The sequence below is a fragment of the Chlorocebus sabaeus genome, chromosome 4, assembly GCF_047675955.1.
Source record: "Chlorocebus sabaeus isolate Y175 chromosome 4, mChlSab1.0.hap1, whole genome shotgun sequence".
Taxonomy (NCBI): Eukaryota; Metazoa; Chordata; class Mammalia; order Primates; family Cercopithecidae; genus Chlorocebus; species Chlorocebus sabaeus.
In genome coordinates this window covers 25886638-25908823 of record NC_132907.1, presented here as the reverse complement: position 1 = coordinate 25908823, position 22186 = coordinate 25886638, and the positions used below count along the sequence as shown (strand labels likewise).

Genomic DNA, 22186 nt, shown 5'->3' with positions numbered 1-22186 from the left:
GATTTTTTTTCTCTTCAGGTTTGTTCCAGGCTACAATAAATCATTGTTTAATGTGTTTGCTTGTATAAGTCTTCTCTTTTTAGCAATATGTGCTATGTGAATGTATATGGAGATGAATGGATGGATGGATGGATAGATAGATGAATAGGTAGGTAGGTAGGTATATACTGGGTATTACCATTAGAATTATTCTTCTAATTTCTTTTTAAAATTTTTTTCTTTATTATTTTTATGTCCGCATGTACACATACTCTTCTAATTTCAACCAAGTAATTTGTTGCCTTTTCACTCTTCTATGTATATTATTTCCATCATAATAAACTTGAGACCACATTTAATTATCTAGAAAGTTGTTTTCATTGGTAGTATAGTTTGAAACTTAACAGAAAAATACTAGTTGTTATATTTGGGTTGTATTTTAGCAGAATGAAGTTTTTAAGGTGAGTTTTGTTTCATTGATGTCTTTATTAAAGTTGGAATGAGGTGCTTTCTTAGATCTTTATGTAGCCCAGAATTAGCCTAATTTGCATATAGAATTGCTGTGATTTAGAAGTAATGCTTTAAAAATGCAGCTGTAGGCCGGGCGCAGCGGCTCACACTTGTAATCCCAGCACTTTGGGAGGTCAAGGAGCAAGGATAGCTTGAGCCCAGGAGTTGGAGCCCAGCCTGGGAAACACAACAAGACATCATCTCTACAAAAAATAAATAAATAAAAAATAAAAATGCAACTGTTGAAGTAAGGAATCTCTAAATTACTACAAATAATATAATATTGGGGGTCATGAGGAATGCTTGCAAAGTTTATCTGGGCTTCATCTTTCTTAAAGGATTATCCTAAAGGAAGTATTTATTTTTGAGACGAAGTCTTGCTCTGTCGCCCAGGCTGGAGTGCACTGGCACAATCTTGACTCACTGCAACCTCTACCTCCCAGGTTCAAGCGATTCTCCTGTCTCAGCCTCCCTAGTAGCTGGGATTACAGGTGCACACCACCACGCCTGGCTAATTTTTGGATTTTTAGTAGAGATAGGGTTTCACCATGTTGTCGAGGCTGTTCTCAAACTCCTGACCTCAGGTGATCCATCCGCCTTGGCCTCTCAAAGTGCTGGGATTACAGGCATGAGCCACCCCACCCTGCCAGAAGTATTTTAAATCATTGTAGCCACTGGACAGCACTATGCTGCTGATGTAAATAGACAAGCATGGGAACCTGGGAGGTGGAGGCTGCAGTGAGCCAAGATTATGCCACTGCACTCCAGCCTGGGCAACAGGGTGAGACTCTGTATCCAAAAATAAAAAACAGACAAACATGACCTGACAAACTTGTCATTTAGGATATAATTATTTTTATCAGAATTGTGGACCCAAGTCAAGAAAATGTCTTATCTACAGCACTATAGTAGGCGGAAAAAAAGAGAAAATGTAGTATAGAACATTGGCCTGGTAATTAATAGAAATAATCTTGGACAAGCCCTTCCAAGTAAAACTTCTGTCCATTTGCAATGGATTGTTGAATTAGAATCCATTGGTTCCAACCTACTGTATTTTTTTAAAAGTCTTATTTTTAAAGAATTAGTATTTTCCATGACTTGAATTTGAATATATATGGATAGTGTGGCAAACTTGTAAATTCTTTTTAAGTTTCTCTCTTTGCATTTTGAACTGTAGAGCTCAATATGTAGAGAATGGAAATGTACAATATTTCACTAAGGATAGCTCATAATTAGTATTGGTTGAGCATCCTTAATCCAAATATCCAAAATCTGAAATGCTCCAAAATCCAAAGCTTTTGGAATGCTGACATGATGCCACAGGTGGAAAATTTTACACATAAGGACATTTACACAAACTTTGTTTTATGTACAAAATTTAAAATTTTGTCAAATTAAAAATATTTTATAAAATTACCTTCAGCCAGGCACAGTGGCTCATGCCTGTAATCCCAGCTTTCAGGGAGGCAGAGGGGGGAGGATAGCTTAAGCCCAGGAGTTCAAGACCTGCCTGGACAATATAATGAGACCCCATTCTCCACAAAAAGGAAAAAAAAAAAAAAAAGACAAAAAAGTGTAAAATTACCTTCAGTTTATATGTATAAGCTGTATATGAAACATAAATTTCATTTTTAATCTTGGCTCCCATCCCCAAGATATGTCATGTATGTGCAAATATTCCACAATCCCAAATCTGAAGCACTTCTGGTCCTAAGCATTTCAGATAAGAGATATTCAGCCTGTATAGGCTATTTAATTACGGAAAAATTGGAAGGGAGTCTTTTTCTTTTCTTTTCTTTTCTTTCTTTTTTTTTTCCTTCTTTTGAGATGGAGCCTTGCTCTGTCACCCAGACTGGAGTGCAGTGGTGCAATCTCGGCTCACTGCAACCTCCGCCTCTGGGTTCAAGCAATTCTCCTGCCTCAGCCTCCCAAGTAGTGGGGTCTACAGACATGCACCACCACACCCGGCTTATTTTTGTATTTTTAGTAGAAATGGGGTTTTCCGTGTTGGCCAAGTTGATCTCGAACTTCTGACCTCATGCGATCCACCCGCCTCGGCCTCCCAAGGTGCTGGGATTACAGGCGTGAGCCACTGCACCCAGCCAGTCTTTTAATGGAATTATCAGCCAATCTTAGGATCCTAGATGTTTATTTGTAGTAATTTGCATTTGCAAATACTTGACATTAATTTTGTTTTGTTTTTGGGAATGAGGGCGTTCACATAGTATTTTTAATGTTCCCTATAATCTTGAAGGTAATATTTTCCTTCACACATTTCAGATACTCACCTACCTTACTTTTGGTATCTTTTAAAAGGCACTGAAAATGAAGTATTTCAGTAATCGGCCAGGGCCAACACCTGGATGTCAGCTGCCAAGACCAAACTGTCCAGTGGAAACCTTAAAGGAGCAATCAAATCCGACTTTGGCGACAAAAAGGAAAAGAACAGAGGCTTTAGAACAAGGTAAAATTCCCACTTTTTTAAGAAATTAAATGAATTCAGAAAACTCCAAATAGCTCATGTATGGCTAGCGACTGAACAACAGCAAAGAAATGTAGCTTGCTGTTTAATTTTTATAAATTTAAATTGTATAAAGTGGAGAGACTGTGCTGTTTTAGGTATGTTTACTTTCATTGAGAACACTTCAGCAACTTTTGTGTATACCTCAGAATTATGGGAACTATCTATGTGTGCCTTGTTCCCTTCATGAATTCCTTCTGTGAACTGCATGCTAAATGTTTAACAAGTGCTACTGGAAAAGTGCATCAGTGAAATAATGTAGTTGGAATGCAGTGACTGGTTAAAATTGCTATGAGAATGTGAACTTTGTTAAATGTGAACAACTTCTTTATTTCTTTTTCTTTTTGCTTTCTAGGAGGATTGCCCAAGAAACTAATTTTTTAAAGAGAACACTGGACATTTTCCTACTGAAAGAAATAGCCAAAAAAGGCAAATAGTGGAAAAATAGTAAACATTAAGTAAATGCTGTAGAAGTGAGTTTGTAAATACTCTACACATGTAAAATATGTAAAACTATGGGTTTTTTTATTAAATGTATTTTAAAATAAAAATTCTGTTTTTTCTGATTAGACAGCAAAAGTGAGAAAAGTCCAATTCTCTTGAAATGTAGAATTGAAAATGCAGTAGGGAAAACTTAATAAAAATTATTATCAGTTATTTTGAAGATCTGGCCCCTATAGTACCACAAATCTGTAGTGGCATGGGTAGTGTTTAAAAATAAAAATGTAGTAGTGGTGTAGTAAATACTACCCAAACTGAACAAATATTAGTATACTGAATGTACTGAAAAAAGAAAACATTACAGATGAAATTGAGATTCCTCCCAAGCTTTTTTCTGAGGCGGGGGACAGTCTCACTCTGTCACTCGGGTTGGAGTGCAGTGGCGCAGTCCCGGCTCACTGCAAACTCTGCCTCCCAGGTTCAAGCGATTCCCTTGCTTCAGCCTCCCGAGTATCTGGGATTATGGGCACACGCCACTATACCCGCCTAATTTTTTTTTTATTCTTAGTAGAGATGGGGTTTCACCATGTGAAACCAGGCTGGCTGCGAATTCCTGACCTCAAGTGATCCGCCCACCTCGGCTTCCCAAAGTGCTGGGATTACAGGCATAAGCCACTGCACCTGGCAAGAGGTTCCCTCTTAATACTTCACTTTATTTCTGTTTTTTTCTTTTTCACTTTCCCCAAAGGGAAATGACTCTATGAAATTGGTATGTATCTTTCCATGATTTTATGCTACTATTCTGTAAGAATGCATGTAGTGAGATGCATAACAATGTACAGCATTGTTTTGAGTCTCAAAATTGTATATACATGGATAGAATCTCTTCTCTCCTTTCTTTTTTTGTGAGATAGTCTCACTCTGTTGCCCAGGTTGGAGTGTAGTAGTACAATCATGACTCACTGCAGCCTCGAACTCCTGGGCTCAAGCCATCCTCCCACCTCAGCCTCCCCAGTAGCTGGGACTACAGGTGCACACTACCATGCCTGGTTAATTTTTTTTTTTTTAATGAGACAGAGTCTTGCTCTGTTGCCCAGGCTGGAGTGCAGTGGTCCAATCTCAGCTCAATGCAACCTCCGAATCCTGGGGTTCAAGCAGTCCTCCCACCTTAGCCTCCCAAGTAGCTGGGATTACAAATGTGTACCACCATGTCCAGCTAATTAAAGTAACACAAATGTATTAGTTCACAGTTCTGTAGGTCATGTATCTGGCTCAGCTGTGTTTCCTGCTTAGGGTCTCACAAGGCCAAAATCAAGGTTTTAGATAATACTTTTATTTGGAGGCCCCTGGGCTACCAAGCTCATCCGGTGTTTTTTTTTTTTTTTTTTTTTTTGACAAGTCTCGCTCTGTGGCCCAGGCTGGAGTGCAGTGGTGCAATCTCGGCTCACTGCAAGCTCTGCCTCCTGGGTTCATGCCATTTTCCTGCCTCAGCCTCCCGAGTAGCTGGGACTACAGGCACCTGCCACCACACTTGGCTAATTTTTTGTATTTTTAGTAGAGACGGGGTTTCACCATGTTAGCCAGGATGGTCTCAATCTCCTGACCTCGTGATCCGCCTGCCTCGGCCTCCCAGAGTTCTGGGATTACAAGCGTGAGCCACCGCGCTCGGCCGCTCATGCAGTTCTTATAATTCTTATGCTCCATTGTCCCCATTTCCCCTTTGACTGTTAGCCCAGGGTCTCTCAGTTGCTTAAGGAAGCTTCCATGCCTTTGTCCTGTGGCATTCACCATCTATGAGCCAGCAGCAATGCATCAAACCCACTTGTGCTTCAGATCTGTCTGATTTCTTCATCTGTGTGTGTGTGTGTAGACGGGGAACTGCCAAGGGGGAAGCAGCCAAGCAGCTAAGGGTCCGGGAGATAATAGTGCCAAAGGCATCTGAGGACACTCATAAAATGTGTCTTAACACATGAGGCAGGATAGGAGTGTATTAGTCCATTCTCACACTGCTATAAAGATACTACCCAAGACTGAGAAATTTATAAAGGAAAGAGGTTTAATTGACTCACAGTTCCACATGGCTGGGGAGGCCTCAGGAAACTTAGTCTTGGCAGAAGGGGAAGCAGGCATGTTTTACATGGCAGCAGGAGAGACTACCATGTATAAAACTATCGGATCTCGTGAGAATTCACAATCATGAGACCAGCATGGGGGGGTACCACCCCCATGATCCAGTCACCTACCACCGAATCCCTCCTTCAACATGGGGGGATTAGGGGATTACAATCCAAAATGAGACTTGGGTGGGGACACAGCCAAACTATATCAGGTAGTCAAGGAAATGACCATGTTCTCATGACCGTGCAGCCAACACAATAAACCTCAGCATTCACATTGTAATTGAACTCATTCAAGCAAGCTATCTTCAGTAGGGACTTTCCCTTCTAGGTAGCATGCACATTTAGATTTTACCTGTCCTCAAACTGATCCTTTTCACATTATAATAATAAACACACCTCTAGGTGGAAATTTAAGATGCTAATGAGACGTGATGTATGAACAAGCGTGAACAGCTACTGCGCCTGTGCAGAGGACTACCCAGGACATGATTACTAGCAACACCTCTTCTCACCTCATGAATAACAATGCAAAACTCCCATAAAGGGAGTTTCTCCAGCAATAATCAATGCTGTCTCACCCTTACGAGCAGCTGGCCCTGAATTCTCTCTCTCTCTCAGGTGTACTGTCTCTTCTGCACCTAACTTTCAAAATATTCCTTTCTCTTGCAATAAATTATGCCACATCTCCTTTGCTGTCTTTTGTTTAAATTGTTTTAAACCAAGACGACAAGAACTGAGGTATCACAACAGCTGTCAACCCATGCATTTTGCTTTATTCATTTGCTATATCGTATGGATCGCTCCATTTTGTAGAGTATTCCATTGTATGGATGTACAGTAGTTTAGATAAACATTTTTATATTGATGGCCTTTTTTTTTTTTTTTTTGGAGACGGGTCTCCCTCTGTCACTCAGGCTGGAGTGCAATGGCACGATCACAGCTCACTGCAGCCTCAAGCTCCTGGGCTCATGCCATCATTCTCCTGCCTCAGCCCCCTGAGTAGCTGGGACAACAGGTGCATGCCACCATGCCTTGCTGAGTTTTTGTATAGATGGGGTTCCACCATGTTACCCAGGCTGGTTTTGAACTCCGGACTGGTCTGGACTCATGAGATTCAGACCAGATCTGTGAGCCACTGCCTCCAGTCTTGATAGCCATTTGTTTTCATATGCAGAGCAGCAATTAGTAGCCATTTAAGATATCTGTGCACCAGCCTACAAGAAATATAAATGTACAGGCTAAAATCCTAGCTGGATCAAATATGAGCTTTGTAAATTTTTAAACACTTTTTTATTGAGTTGTGGTAATTTATGCCTGTAATCCTAGCACTTTGAGAGGCTGAGGCAGGAGGATCCCTTGAGGCCAGGAGTTTGGGACCAGCCTGAGCAACACAGTGGGACCCTGTCTACACACACACCCCACCCCACACACCCCAACTCACCACAAACACTCCTAGAAATCACCTCGGCTCAGGCAACTTAAGATTCCTGAGACCCCATTTCCTGGATCATCACAACCATCTCACGGGATGCAATGAAAAGAGCTGTTAAGTACTTTGTAGACTTGGCTACAAATCTGCAGATTTGGCTGCAAAATGTTACTACCCTGACAAGAAGCCATGAAGGCAGCCGGCAATGACTCAATATACTCTGCCAAGGTCCCACCATCGTAACTGTCTTATTGAAGTTAAGGAAATTGCTATTTCTAAACTTTATATGGTAAATGAAAATTATCGAAAAAGGCAAATAAGATAAATGTATTCCAAAAATTAACATTCAGTCACTCCTAGGTATTGTTACTTCTTAGAGCATTAAGATACATTGTTATATTGTTGATTTAGCCAATCTAAGATCCCTATAGTCAATCAAAATACTTAAATATTTTTTTTTTCCCCAAAAATCATTTTTTGTTATAGGATGTTGGCAAACACTAATTTTTTTTTTTTTTTCCTTTGAGACAGAGTTTCACTCTTGTTGCCCAGGCTGGAGTGCAATGGCGCAATCTCGGCTCACCACAACCTACCACTCCCAGATTCAAGTGATTATCCTGCCTCAGCCTCCAGAGTAGCTAGGATTACAGGCATGCGCCACTATGCCCAGTTAAGTTTTTGTATTTTTAGTAGAGACGGGGTTTCTCCATGTTGATCAGGCTGGTCTCGAACTCCAGCCTCAGGTGACTTACCTGCCTCAGCCTCCCAAAGTGCTGAGATTTACAAGCATGAGCCACCTTGCCCGGCCTGTAATGTAATTTGTAAATAAAATAAATACAGTAATGTAATTTATAAATAAAATGTCAACACGGAATACTAATTTCTTGTAGAAAATAGGCTGGGTGCAGTGACTCACGCCTGTAATCTCAACACTTTGGGAGGCCAAGGCAGGCGGATCACTTGAGGTCAGGAGTTTGAAACCAGTCTGGCCAACATGGTAAAACCCCGTGGTCTACTAAAAATACAAAAATTAGCTGGGCGTGGTGGCACATGCCTGTAATCCCAGTTACTCGGGAGGCTAAGGCAGGAGAATTGCTTGAACCGGGAGGCAGAGGTTGCAATGAACCGAGTCACGCCACTGCACTCCAGCCTGGGCAACAGAGCAAGACTCCATCTCAAAAGAAGAAAAAGAAAATGTAGAAAATATTTAAGCGACCTCCTAAAATTTAGAAATACCTAGGAAACATACAACTTCTCAAGATGCAGAAAAATTTACAAAATCATTTTTCAAAGTCTCTTGATATAAACAACTCTCAGTTCCAATTTCAACTGGCTTGTCTTTAAAATATGATATTTGATGGCAAAGAATGGGATCTTTTAAGAGTTCTATAGTTTGGATCTATTTGAGAGTGCTGGATTGAACAAATGCAGCCCACAGAATTTGAAATGTGGACACTTGAATGTACAGGATCACCCAAAACACAGAATTCTGAAGTCTTATGCCGGGGGTTGTTGAAAGGGAAATTCTCTTTTGTAGGATTTTTTTCTTTATTCTCTTTTGAGGCAGTGTCTTTGTCTTCCAGTGCCCGAGCAAGCATGTAACTAACTTTTCTTTGATGAGCCAAAGCTTCTTCTTTATCATTCAGCTGCATGCACAGAAATTAAACATGTACAAGTTAGTCAATAAATCACAGAATATATTCAGAGAAAGGAGTATTGTACTATTTTATCAAAATGTTCAACCCTAATATTCATATTGATCTGTCCATCAGTATGAATAAATTAGGTATCACCTGATCCCCAAACATTATACTACATGTTATTCACGATTCTTTTTTTTTTTTTTTAAGACAGAGTCTGGCTCTGTTGCCCAGGCTGGATGCAGTGGTGCCATCTTGGCTCACTGCAGCCTCTGCCTCCCAGGCTCAAGTGATTCTCGGGCCTCAGCCTCCTGAGTACAGTAGCTGGGACTACAGGCATGCACCACCACACCTGGCTAATTTTTGTATTTTTAGTAGAGATGGAGTCAGGCTGGTCTTGAACTCCTAGCCTCAAGTGATCCACCCGCCTCGGCCTCCCAAAGTGCTGGGATTACAGATGTGTGCCACCATGCCAGGCAGACGATTTTTTTTTTTTTTTTTTTTTTTTTTTTGGAGATGGAATCTGACTCTGTCACCCAGGTTGGAGTGCAGTAGTGCGATCTTGGCTCACTGCAAGCTCCGCCCTCCCGGGTTCACACCATTCTCTTGTCTCAGCCTCCCAAGTAGCTGAGACTACAGGTGCCAGCCACCAAACCTGGCTAATTTTTTGTATTTTTAGTACAGACGGGGTTTCACCGTGTTAGCCAGGATGGTCTCAATCTCCCAACTTCATGATCCACCCGCCTCGGCTTCCCAAAGTGCTGGGATTACAGGCGTGAGCCACCGCGCCCAGTGCCAACAATTACTTTTTAAAAGAACAGAAGACAGCATCGAAAATTTTGCAAGTCATCTGGAAATGAAGGGAAAATATAGATCTATATGAAGCGTGTATACATAGATATCAACATATAAAAAATATATCAGCGTGTATATTTACAAAAGAATGTTGAAGTTATTTGTATATAAAATTGCTGTCATATATTTGTATGGAAATATAGAACAGTCTAGAGATAAGTATGTTCATATAACCTGAGTCTCAGTGTCTTAGTCGAGTCATCTGTGGAATGTGGGTAGCAGGACTGATTTCAGGACTGATTGTGGTGATGATTAAAGGATATAATGTATGAGGAAATACCTTGAACACTTTAAAAATACCTCAATAAACAGGCAGTCTTGTCACAAACTGTACATATATAAATGCAGACGGCCAAGCTAGCTGGAGTTAACTACAGGAACCCCTGTTTTCCGAGATGGAGCCTTTAAACCTGCACAGAAAGAATATGGATGATGGGAAAAGAGGAGCTGAAGGAGATAAAGATCATGAAGGTGGAGTCTGGTATGCCAACTGGGAAAAGGGCATAGAAGGCAAGTGCAGGTCGAGAGAGAAAGAGTTGAATGAACAGGAAGCAAATAGATTAGCTTAACCCAGGGGTGTCCCATCTTTTGGCTTCCCTGGGCCACACTGGAAGAAGACGAATTGTCTTGGGCCACACACAAAATACGCTAACACTGGCCGGGTGCAGTGGGTCACGCCTGTAATCCCAGCACTTTGGCAGGCCAACACGGGCAGATCACTTGAGGTCAGGAGTTCAAGACCAGCCTGGCCAACATGGTGAAACTCTGTCTCTACTAAAAAAACGCACAAAAAATTAACCAGGTATGGTGGTGGGCGCCTGCAGTCCCAGATACTCGGGAGGCTGAGGCAGGAAAATCGCTTGAACCCGGGAGGTGGAGGTTGCAATGAGCCGAGATTGCGCCACTGCACTCCAGCCTGGGCGACAGAGCGAGACGCTGTCTCAAACAAACAAACAAAAAACAAACATACAAAACAAAACAAAAAAAAAATACACTAACACTAATGATAGCTGATGAACTAAAAAAAAAAAAAAAAAAAAAATCTCAAAAAGATCTCATGATGTTTTAAGAAAGTTTACGAATTTGTGTTGGGCCGCATTCAAAGCTGTCCTGGGCTGCATGCAGCCCACAGACCGTGGGATGGACAAGCTTGGCTTAATCATAACTTGCAAAATAAAAGAAAGCAAAGACACTAACCAAATCTATGAGCATCTTAAGGACCTCTTGAGGACTGTCCTGGTCTTCCATCCTCTTAGAACTGTTTTCTGAAGGGCGCATTCCCAGGAGTCTCTGCCCAAAGGTCTTCTTACTCCTTGGTGATGGAAATCCTAAAATTGAACATGAAAATCCAGCTGAGACATTAAAATATCTTCACTGATATACTTCCAGCAAAAGAGGTAACTTGACCTCTAGGACAAGTGAGTCCAGGAGCACACAGTGGAATGTAGTGGGCAGAGCACGGCCTTCAGAACCAGGAGCAATGCAGGTGAGAGGCAGCAAGACTGCCGCCCTGCCATGCGGCACAGCCGCCCCTCTGTGCCAGCTGACACAGAGGCCACACAAGAACGCAGTCCATGTCACTGGATCATCACAGTCTTCAAGAGCAGCCAGAAATGCAGATCTGTCATGACATCTTCCAATTCTAAATGTCAGCCACTAGTCTTACTGTTTGAATACACTAAGCAGACCTAACAAAACATGTCTGCAGGCCACAGGGGTCTCTGGGCCATGCAAACTCTGCTTCTGAACCGCAAAGACCTGGACTTGAATCCTCATGTAGCCACTTACTAACTGTATGACCTCGGGTGAGTTTTCTCAGCTTGATTTCCTCATCTCTAAAATGAGAATAGTATTACTTTCTCCTCAGGGAACTGTGCCATTAAATAATAAATCACAGGGGCTGGGGAAGGGGAAGTGAGGAGTTACTGTTTCATGTGACAGGGTCTCTGTAAAGAAAGATGAAAAAGCTCTGGAGCTGGATGGTGAGGAAGGTAACATTACAATGTGAATGTACTTAATGCCACTAAAAAACAGTTCAAATAGTAAACTTCAGATATATTTTACCACCACCAAAACAAAACAAAACAAAAATACCACAATTGTCAAAGGCCCTGCCCAGGTATTAGCATAATAGTTAATAGTTCATGTGCTGACATCACTGATGTCCTTCTTCATCCATTGAAGGGAAGTAATTTGCAGAAGGCACAAAATCTCAGATTGTACAAGGAAAATTTCAAGAATGTTTTTGGAATATTCTCCAAAAGTGGTTTACTGGGAAACTGAGAGCAGATGAGGGGAGATCCCCTTCCCACCAATCCTGAAAGACCACAGTGACGAGGGTGGCCCTGACCCCTTCCATGAGGAGCTGTGGCAAACAGAAGTCAGAGAAACTGACACTTTGATGAGTGGATGAATCTGTGTCCCTATTTTCAGTCTAAAAAAAGCAATAGCTCAGTGTGATGGCTCAAGCTGGTAGTCTGGAGGACTGCTTAAACCCAGGAGTTTAAGACCAAAAAAAAAAACCCCAAAAGTGAAAAACGAAGAAAGAAAGAAGTATGCTTATAAACTACTTCTGAAAACTTGTCTAAACTGCCATATCAAAAAGAAAGTTGATATTAAAAGTGTTACTAAACATAAAAATAATCTGTGTCACCCCACACCTCTTCAGAGTACTGAAATATACCAATAAAATGAATTAAAGTCTTGTCACTGAGAAACTGAGAAGGAACTACCGAAACTTGTATAGATTTATAAAAGCTGTGAGAGATTAATCTTTTTTTTTTTTTTTTTTTTGAGACGGAGTTTCGCTCTTGTCGCCCAGGTTGGAGTGTAATGGTGCGATCTTGGCTCACTACAACCTCTGCCTCCTGGGTTCAAACGTTTCTCCTGCCTCAGCCTCCCAAGTAGCTGGGATTACAGGGTTGTGCCACCACACCCAGCTAATTTTGTATTTTAGTAGAGACGGGGTTTCTTCATGTTGGTCAGGCTGGTCTCAAACTCCCGACCTCAGATGATCCGCCCGCCTCGGCCTCCTAAAGTGCTGGGATTACAGGTGTGAGCCACCTCGCCTGGCCATCAATTTTTTTTTGAGACAGGGTCTTGCTCCATCACCCAGGCTGGACTGCAGTGGTGGGATCATGACTCTCTGCAGCCTCAGCCTCCCAGGCTCAAGCGGTCCTCCCACTTCAGCCTCCCTAGTAGCTGGGACCATAGGTATATACCACCATGCTTGGCTAATTTTTTTTTTTTTTTTAAATACAGACAGGGTCTCCCTATGTTGCCCAGGCTGGTCTCAAACTCCTGAGCTCAAGCAATCCTCCTGCCTCAGGCTCCCAAACCACTGGGATTACAGGCATGAGCCACCATGCCCGGCCTAAATCAATTATTTAAAATTCTGCCTTCAGTCTCTCTCAGTGCCTTACTGGAACTCAAATATTGGTAGCAATACCCCTCTGAATTATATTTTTTGTGGGACTCTTCCTCAGGTTTGTCAATAGCTGAGTGTGATGTTGTAATATAAGAAATATATATTTGGTCTTTGCCCTCAGTTCCTGACACAGAACTCCTAAAATCCTAGTAGATAGGGGTGTTAGGTGAATTTTTTCTCATAGTTGGTCTTTGACCCCAGTTCCTAACACACAATTCCTAAGAGTGTAATTTCCTGAGTGCTAGGAGCATCTGACATGGAGCACCTAACTCCCTTGGTATTTCCTGGGTAATAGGAGCATCTTTTGTTCTAATGAGGCTCTTGGTGGGCTCCTGGATAGCCTCAGGATGGGGGCTGGTTGTCAGGGGAACCAATCTTGTGATTAGAAAGCTGGAACTTTCAGGCCGGACGTGGTGGCTCATGCCTGTAATCCCATCACTTTGGGAGGCCTAGGCGGGTGGATCACAAGGTTAGGAGATCGAGACCATCCTGGCTAACACAGTGAAACCCCGTCTCTACTAAAAATACAAAAAATTAGCTGGGCGTGGTGGCGGGTCCCTGTAGTCCCAGCTATTCAGGAGACTGAGGCAGGAGAATGGCGTAAACCCGGGAGACGGAGCTTGCAGTGAGCTGAGATCGCGCCACTGTACTCCAGCCTGGGCGACAGAGCGAGACTCCATCTCAAAAAAAAAAAAGAAAAAGAAAGAAAGCTGGAACTTTCAGCCCCAGTCCCCAAACTCCAGGGAAGAGAGAGGGGCTGAAGGTTGAGTTGATCACCAATGGCCAATGATATACCATGTCCCTGTAATGAAGCCTCCATAGAAACCCAAAAGGGTCTGGGGAGCTTCCAGAGAGCTGAGCATGTGAGGTTCCTGAGGGGTGGTGCGCCACAGACAGCATCCCTTCCCACGTGCCTTGCCCTGTCCATATCTTCATCCGGCTGTTCATCTTCATCCTTCGTAAGATCATTTATAATAAACTGGTAAACAGAAGTGGTTCCCGGAGTTCTGTGAGGAGTCCTAGCAAATCAGTGGAGCCTGAGGAGGGCGACATGGGAGGCCCAGTGTACATACAGCCAGTCAGTCAGGAGCAGCGGAGACAACCCCGTGCTTTTGACTGGCATTTGGAGTGCAGGCCACCTTGTGGGACTGAGCCTTTAACCTACGGGACGTGACTCTAACTCCAGGTAGACAGTGGGAGAATTGAGGGAAATGATAGGATACCCAGCTGGTGTGTGGGGAACCCCCACCCTCAACATCTGGTGTCAGAAGCACTGAGCTGAGTGGTGAGTGCTGTGTGAACAGGAAGACACTTTGGTTTCTCCTGTCTCTTACGCTGAGAAAGTCAGGAATTATGGAAAATCAAAGGAACATATTCTCAAGTGCTGAAATGAGTATGAATCTAGCTCCTGAGAAAAATGCAGCTTTGTCTATGCTGCACTATCCTAATGGCCAAGCTCCATGCAGGGTGGCAGGCCTTGCATGAGGTGACAGGGCCTGACTGGCTTTCATAAGACTAAGATTACTTTAACCCTGACTTTCCCTTTTGTCTCTTCTTTTTCTTTTTCTTTTTCTTTTTTTTTTTTTGAAAGGGAGTCTCACTCTGTCGCCCAGGCTGGAGTGCAGTGGCGCAATCTTGGCTCACTGCAAGCTCCGCCTCCCGGGTTCACACCATTCTCCTGCCTCAGTCTCCCGAGTAACTGGGACTACAGGCGCCCGCCACCATGGCCGGCTAATATTTTGTATTTTTTTTAGTAGAGACGGGGCTTCAACGTGTTAGCCAGGATGGTCTCGATCTCCTGACCTCGTGATCCGCCCGTCTCGGCCTCCCAAAGTGCTCGGATTACAGGCGTGAGCTACCGTGCCTGGCCTGCCTCTTCTTTTTCCCATCACTTTTCTTTCCACTTCTATCAAAACAAACAAATATTTACAATCTGACTTTCTAAGAACATCTGCCCTCAATTAGCACAAAACACCAGGGCTGTCCTCAAAGAGGAGTTTACAATCCACCTGCTATCAAGGGCTTGAGAGGAGGTGTCTGAGGAAGATTATCTACATATAGATGTGGTCCATATTCTTAGTGTTTTCCACTGATTCCTAAAAGGCTAAACACATGGACCATGTTAGCTTTTTCCCTGGGTTGAACATTAAAGTTGCACCATCAGCTTTTATCAAGAGATTATTATAGAAAATGACCATATTATCCAAATACATTATTTTGTATTTATTATAAGACACTGTTGGCCAGGTGCAATGGATCACATCTATAATCCCAGCATTTTGGGTGGCCGAGGAGGGAGGACCGCTTGAACCCAGGAGTTTGAGACCAGCCTGGGTAACATAGTGAGACCTCATCTCTACAAACAAATACAACATTTAGCCTGACATGGTGGCACGTGCCTATAGTCCCAGCTGCTAGGGAGGCTGGGGTGGGAGGATTGCTTGAGCCCATGAGGTAGAGGCTGCAGTGAATCATGATCACACCACTGCACTCCAGCCTGGGCAACAGGGCAAGATCCTGTCTAAAAAAAAAAAAGAAAGAAGCTAAAACATTGTTGGCAATTTAGCCATTATATTTTCTCAAAAGTTTCACATCAGAAAACATTTTTAGAAATGAATTTCAGGATAATATGAATGACTTTCTCAGAATGAATGTTATAAAACATTGTATTTTCCTGTTTTGCCCTGGCTTCCATCTAATGAACACTCCAAACATGTAGTTTCTATGATCTGCTTTTCCCTACTCTGTAGTTCTGATTTACTGCTTCTATTTCTATCATCCCTCTGCATCACTTCTTACCCTTTTCAGCAAAGAAAAGGAGGAAAGCTTAGTTAACGAAACTAAAATTAGTAACAGCTGACTCCTACACGATTAGTAATATATACTGTTTGAAAAGAAATATTTCAAACAAAATGGCTATCTACTATAAAGGTTTCATTTTATGATTATTATTATTATTATTTTTTGAGATACAGTCTCTCGCTCTGTCACCCAGGCTGGAGTACATTGGCACGATCTTGGCTCACTACAACCTCCGTCTCCCAGATACAAGTGATTCTCCTGCCTCAGCTTCCCGAGTAGCTGGGATTACAGGTGAGTGCCACGATGACTAGCTAATTTTTGTATTATTTATTTATTTATTTGAGACAGAGTCTCACTCTGTCGCCCAGGCTGGAGTGAAGTGGCATGGTCTTGGCTCACTGCAAGCTCTGCCTCCCGGGTTCACACCATTCTCCTGCGTCAGCCTCCCAAGTAGCTGGGACTACAGGCACCTGCCACCACACCCAGCTAATTTTTGTATTTTTAGTAGAGGCAGGGTTTCACCATGTTGGCCGGGCTGGTCTCAAACTCCTGACCTCAAATGATCCACCCACTTCAGCCTCCCAAAGTGCTGGGATTACAGGTGTGAGCCACTGCGCCCGGCCAGGTTTCATTTTAAATATTTTCTATGATGGTGTTCCCTTAAGATCATTTTAAATATTACAATATGTGTATTAGTCTTTCTAAATTCATCTGAATATAAGAGATATTAGGATTAGAATTATAGATCTGACAGATAAGAAAATATTTAGAAATACAGTCATCCTAGAACTTTTCTACAAAACATTTAAAATTCTTATAAACTTCACTTGACTCTTTCTCAACTGATAAATGGTTTCAAATTATAATTTGACATTTTAAATTGAAGCAATATAATTGAATTCTACAGAATACTGATAAATAAAAATTGATATCAACTAAGAGAAACTAAGATTTCTAAAAAATAACAGCTACTTTGTTTATACTGGAAGATCTACTTCATTTCTCTCATGCTATTTTAATATATTTTTTAATACACGGATATAATAATACTCAATTGATCATTAACTTTTTTTTTTTTTGAGACGGAGTCTCATCGTGCCAGTGCAGTGGCACGATCTCAGCTCACTGCAACCTCTGCCTCCTGGGTTCAAGTGATTCTCCTGCCTCAGCCTCTTGAGCAGCTGGGATTATAGGCGTATGCTACCACACCCAGCTAATTTTTGTGTTGTTAGTAGAGATGGAGTTTTGTTATGTTGGCCAGGCTGTTCTTGAACTCCTGACCTCAGGTGATCCACCCTCCTCAGCCTCTCAAAGTGCTGGGATTACAGACGTGAGCTACCCGCACCCGGCCTGGCCATGAACTTTTGATGGGCTCATGAACCAAAACCTAAACCTAAATTTCTGCTTCATTTTTTCTAAGAATATTTTATTAATTTGTCCAACCTAAGGTTTTTCCTGTATTCCTCAATTTCCTTCTCAGAAGCATATATTTCAATAAAGTTTAATTAGATCCATTTAATGTCATGTTTCAATGACATGTTTCACTTTACTTCCTTCTTGGCAGTCTCCCTTTAATCACCGAGCGCTTTCATTATAAAGTTTTTCCACTAAACATGGTCTTATTTAAATGAAACAGAAGAATACTAGAAAAGGGATATTCCTGTTATGTTATGGTTTGTGGATTCCAATAGTTCATCTGCACATGTAATATCCAATGACTCCTTTTTTTCCATAGTTGCTAAATATTTAAGTAAACCACAACCATATGTGAAGTTTCAATTATATTTGCCCACACTGGATTAAGTGTGCTTTATCAACTTGTATTATAAACAAAATAATTAAAATTACACCTACTTATTGCCATTATAATTCATAGTTACCATCCTCTTTAAGGTGCTTCCAATTCGTCCATTTTGTTGCTTTTTTACACATTTTAGCCATTTGTGTCAATTGTAGTGCCTGGTCATTTCTCCTCATTAATTGTTGCTCAAATGCAATTCTGAAAGCATCTGCCATCACGTAAGCTTCTTCTTTACTCTTCTGCAAAAGTTGCAACTGGTTTTGAAAGAAAGTTTGGGAGGTGTTAGAGGCAAAACCAGAACAATTCTTGCTGAATCAAATTAACACATGCAATCTCCCTGCCTAGCACTGGTCTATTGCCTGTGTTTGATCTAGTTTATCTGCTTACACTAATTAATACTTGCTACTTCTGCAGTAGCAATTTACTCTGATCCAGATTATCAGCAGTTTCCCTTGTGATGCCTGTCAACTGCCTGGTAATCTAACCCCTGGACCTCATTACCCCACGCAGGCCCTGTGTGTGTGTCCTGCTCAAGTCCTGGGAGAAAGGGCCCAGCATGAAAGATAGGAGGATGCCAAAGGCTGCATTTCAACTCAGCTTTGGCCATTCCAGACCACACCACTGAAAATAATGATGAATACCACCTTTCAGATACTTCGCATAGATGACCTTGACTTTGATCAATGTAATCTCATGTTTTTCTTTTCCTTCTTCTTCCTCTCCCTCTCCCTCTCCTCCTCCTCCTCCTTCTTCTCCTTCTCCTTCTCCTTCTCCTTCTTCTTCTTTTTTAATGGAGACTCACTCTGTCACCCAGGCTGGAGTGCAGTGTCGTGATCTAAGCTCACTGCAACCTTCGCCTCCTGGGTTCAAGCAATTCTCCTGCCTCAGCCTCCCAAGGAGCTGGGACTACAGGTACATGTTGCCACACCTGGCTAATTTTTTGTATTTTAGTAGAGATGGGGTTTCACTGTGTTGCCCAGGCTGGTCTCGAACTCCTGAGCTCAGGCAATCCGCCTGCCTCGGCCTCCCAAAGTGCTGGGTTTACAGGCATGAGCCACCGCGCCCGGCCTTTGTTTTTGTTTTTGAGACAGGCTGTCTCACTCTGTCACCCAGGCTAGAGTGCAGTGGTGTGAACATGGCTCACTGTAACTGTGACGTCTTAGGCTCAAGTGATTCTCCCACCTCGGCCTCCCAAAGTGCTGGGATTACAGGCGTGACCCATTGTCCCCTAATGCTTTTCTTAATGAATGGCTACTGTCCAACTGTTGGCTTTCCTATATACTTTAAAGACTTTATTTTGGCTGGGCGCGGTGGCTCATACCTGTAATCCTAGCACTTTGGGAGGCCGAGGTGGGCTGATCATGAGGTCAGGAGTTCGAGACCAGCCTGGCCAACATAGTGAAAGCCCGTCTCTACTAAAAATACAAAAATTAGCCGGGAGTGGTGGCAGGCGCCTGTAATCCCAGCTACTCAGGAGCCTGAGGCAAAGAATCACTTGAACCCAGGAGGCGGAGGTTGCAGTGAGCCGAGATTGCACCACTACATTCCAGCCTGGGCAACAGAGCGAGATTCTGTCTCAAAACAAACAAAAAAACACACACAAAAAAAACACTTTAATTTTTAAAAATTTAATTGTGTCCTATTTTATTCTATTTTAAGTTCTAGGATACAGGTGCAGGATACGGGTTTGTTACCTAGGTAAACGCGTGCCATGGTGGTTTGCCACACCTAAGGACTTTAAACTCCATACCTTCAATAAAGGTAAAACATTTTAGAATTATGGTCCATGTACTACTGTATTTGTAAGTAAAGACTAAATATAATGGCAGCTATCATTTGAATTAATGTCTGGCATGTTCCTGGTGCTGTGCTAAACATGTTATGTCTATTTCCTCACAACAACCATCCAAGGTAGTTATTACCCTCCACTTAACATAGTAGGAAAACTGAGACCTCCCCTATCCAAAGCCACACAGCTACTAAATGGTGGAGCAAAGATGTAAACCTAGGTCTGGCTGGTACAAAGGTTCCTTTCACTGTGCCTTGCTGCTGCTGTTCAAATACACTCCATGCTTATCTCTCCATTAATCAGTGTTGCTGATCCTAGTGATTTTAAGCATAAATGTACATTTTCCTTCTATTATATAGTAATTTTAGGGTCATGTACAGATGAGAACAATATAAATTTTAGGAATATTAATTATACACATAGGCAAACGACTTTAGGCTTCAAATAACATGCCAAGTACTTTTTTTTTTTTTTTTTTTGGAGAAGGAGTTTCGCTCTTGTTGCCTAGGCTGGAGTGCAGTGGTGCAATCTCAGCTCACTGCAACCTTTGCCTCCCCAGTTCAAGGGATTCTCCTGCCTCAGCCTCCCAAGTAGCTGGGATTACAGGTGCCTGCCAACACACCTGGCTAATTTTTTGTGTTTTTAGTAGAGACGTGGTTTCACCATGTTGGCCAGGCTGGTCTTAAACTCCTGACCTCAGGTGATCTGCCTGTCTTAGCCTCCCAAAGTGCTGGGATTACAGGCGTGAGCCCCTGCACCCTGTCCCAAGTACTATTAATATTTGTATTTTGGAACCAGGTAAACAAAATCCAGTTGATAAGCTGATGCTATCACATAAAAACTAAGCATAAGTGCCATAGTCAATAACTACTAAAATGAAGTTAATTATTGCAAACATGTCCATTTATTCTGCTATTAACAGAGAAACAAAACTAAAGCTTTTGCTGTTGCGATAATGCAATACCTCTTGTTTGAGCTGAAGAAGCAGTTTCCGAGTGGACGCTGCCATTCTGGCACAAGAACAGGGGTTCCCTCCGGGCCCATGACAAAGGCAGGCTCCGAGGACTGCAAGCTTTGAATTGAAAAACATTGCTCCTGTTACTAAGTGTTGCACTGTTTTAGCTGCACACAAACACAGGGGCATTTATGCACATACCCATGCACACTACTACTCAGGCATCTGATCCAAAAAAACTGGAAAGAAAAAAAAATAGAAGAAAGCTGAGACTGGGATCTTAGAATACAAATGGAAATTAACTACAAACAACGAAAGGAATGTCATGATTTGGAACACAGAAGGGAATTTCACTTTCCTTCATCTCACTCTTAAAACCTTTAATCCTGGCACCACTCTCCTATAGGTCTGAGTCCTTGGCAAGAGTTTAGCCTAACAATATGGTTAACACTAACATCCACAGCACACCTTTCCTGTGACAGTGTGGCCCTGACGCCCGGCATTCACTACTGCCAATTTCCTCTAAGGAGAGTCATTTACTCAGAAATGCCAAGGGAATTTAAATATATCAATGAGAAAAACAGTCATCCCTCCACTCCTAAAAAAATTTTTTTAAATATGATTCATTCCTGTGTAAAAGAATAAAACTTTAGCACCATCCAAACTTATGCCAAGGATGAAGTTAAGCCCTGGAGACTGAGTCAGGCAGCATGTTTGAAATTCTGCTTCTAGATTAGAGAGTAACCCTCTTCCTTGTTGTTCTTGTTCTGTAAATGAGGAGGAGAGACCAGAGACCAGACCTTTCTGCTTCCATCACTGACCTCTGTTATAGATTAGCTGTCTTATTTTCCTATACCTAACTCAGACTAGATGACTTCCAAAAGAACCCCAGGGCTGTTACATTTTCAGTGTGGAATGTTAAATATACCTTCCCCAAAAGAAAACAATCACCTCAACTAATAAGATCTCTGTAACTATGCACTAAACCATAGCATCAAAAGATGTTGGAATTCTGTTAAACTTCCCTAAACATTGTCCATATAGGCCAGCCAAAACTTCTACACTTTAGAACACCGGCTGTTTTTTTTTTTTTTTTTTTTTGAGACAGAGTCTCACTCTGTCACCCAGACTGGAGTGCACTGGCGCGATCTCGGCTCACTGCAAGCTCCACCTCCCAGGTTCACACCGTTGTCCTGCCTCAGCCTCCCGAGTAGCTGGGACTACAGGAGCCCGCCACCATGCCCGGCGAATTTTTTTAGTAGAGACGGGGTTTCACCTTGTTAGCCAGGATGGTCTCGATCTCCCAACCTCATGATCTGCCTACCTTGGCCTCCCAAAGTGCTGGGATTACAGGCGTGAGCCACCACGACCGGCCTAAAACACTGACTTCTTTGGAATCTGTGCCTCCCTGGGTGATCCATCCTCAACTTTTGTGCTTGAATAAACTCTTTCAACTAGATTCTGGCCAGGCGTGGTGGCTCATGATTGTAATCCCAGCACTTTGGCAAGCCAAGGCAGGTGGATGACCTGAGGTCAGGAGCTCGACACCAGCCTGACCAACATGGTGAAACCCCATCTCTACTGAAAATACAAAAATTAGCCAGGCGTGGTGGCTCATGCCTGTAATCCCAGCTACTTGGGAGGCTGAGGCAGGAGAATCACTTGAACTCAGGAAGCAGAGGTTGCAGTGAGCTGAAACCGTGCATTGCACTCCACCCCAGGCAACAAGAGTGAAACTCTGTCACAAAAATAAATAAATAATAGATTCTGATCCCTTTGATTATTTTTGGTTGACACTTGGTTGACCACTGTAGTTTGAAGAAAAGTAGTATAATAATTTTACTTTTTAAAACTCCACTTTAAAAGCTAACCACAAGTGGGCCAGGCATGGTGGCTCATGCCTGTAATCCCTGCACT

General features: G+C 42.4%; 2 protein-coding genes across 13 annotated transcripts in view; one reads left to right on the top strand and one right to left on the bottom strand.

The window, feature by feature from the left end:
- CDK7 (cyclin dependent kinase 7) overlaps positions 1–3589 on the top strand; it is a 46888-nt gene extending 43299 nt beyond the window's left edge. For all 7 annotated transcript variants that reach the window (XM_073014716.1, XM_007974673.3, XM_073014715.1 and 4 more), the window contains 2 exons: positions 2806–2953; positions 3366–3589. In XM_073014716.1, coding sequence (XP_072870817.1) covers positions 2806–2953; positions 3366–3394 — 177 coding nt within the window. In that variant the 3' untranslated portion in view covers positions 3395–3589. The remainder of the gene's footprint in view (positions 1–2805; positions 2954–3365) is intronic.
- Positions 3590–6324: 2735 nt separating this feature from the next.
- Positions 6325–22186, bottom strand: part of CCDC125 (coiled-coil domain containing 125) — a 53107-nt gene continuing 37245 nt past the window's right edge. For all 6 annotated transcript variants that reach the window (XM_073014713.1, XM_038010456.2, XM_038010459.2 and 3 more), the window contains 4 exons: positions 20279–20386; positions 17605–17779; positions 10693–10823; positions 6325–8646 (listed from right to left, as the gene is read on the bottom strand). In XM_073014713.1, the coding sequence (XP_072870814.1) occupies positions 8341–8646; positions 10693–10823; positions 17605–17779; positions 20279–20386 (720 nt within the window). In that variant the 3' untranslated portion in view covers positions 6325–8340. The remainder of the gene's footprint in view (positions 8647–10692; positions 10824–17604; positions 17780–20278; positions 20387–22186) is intronic.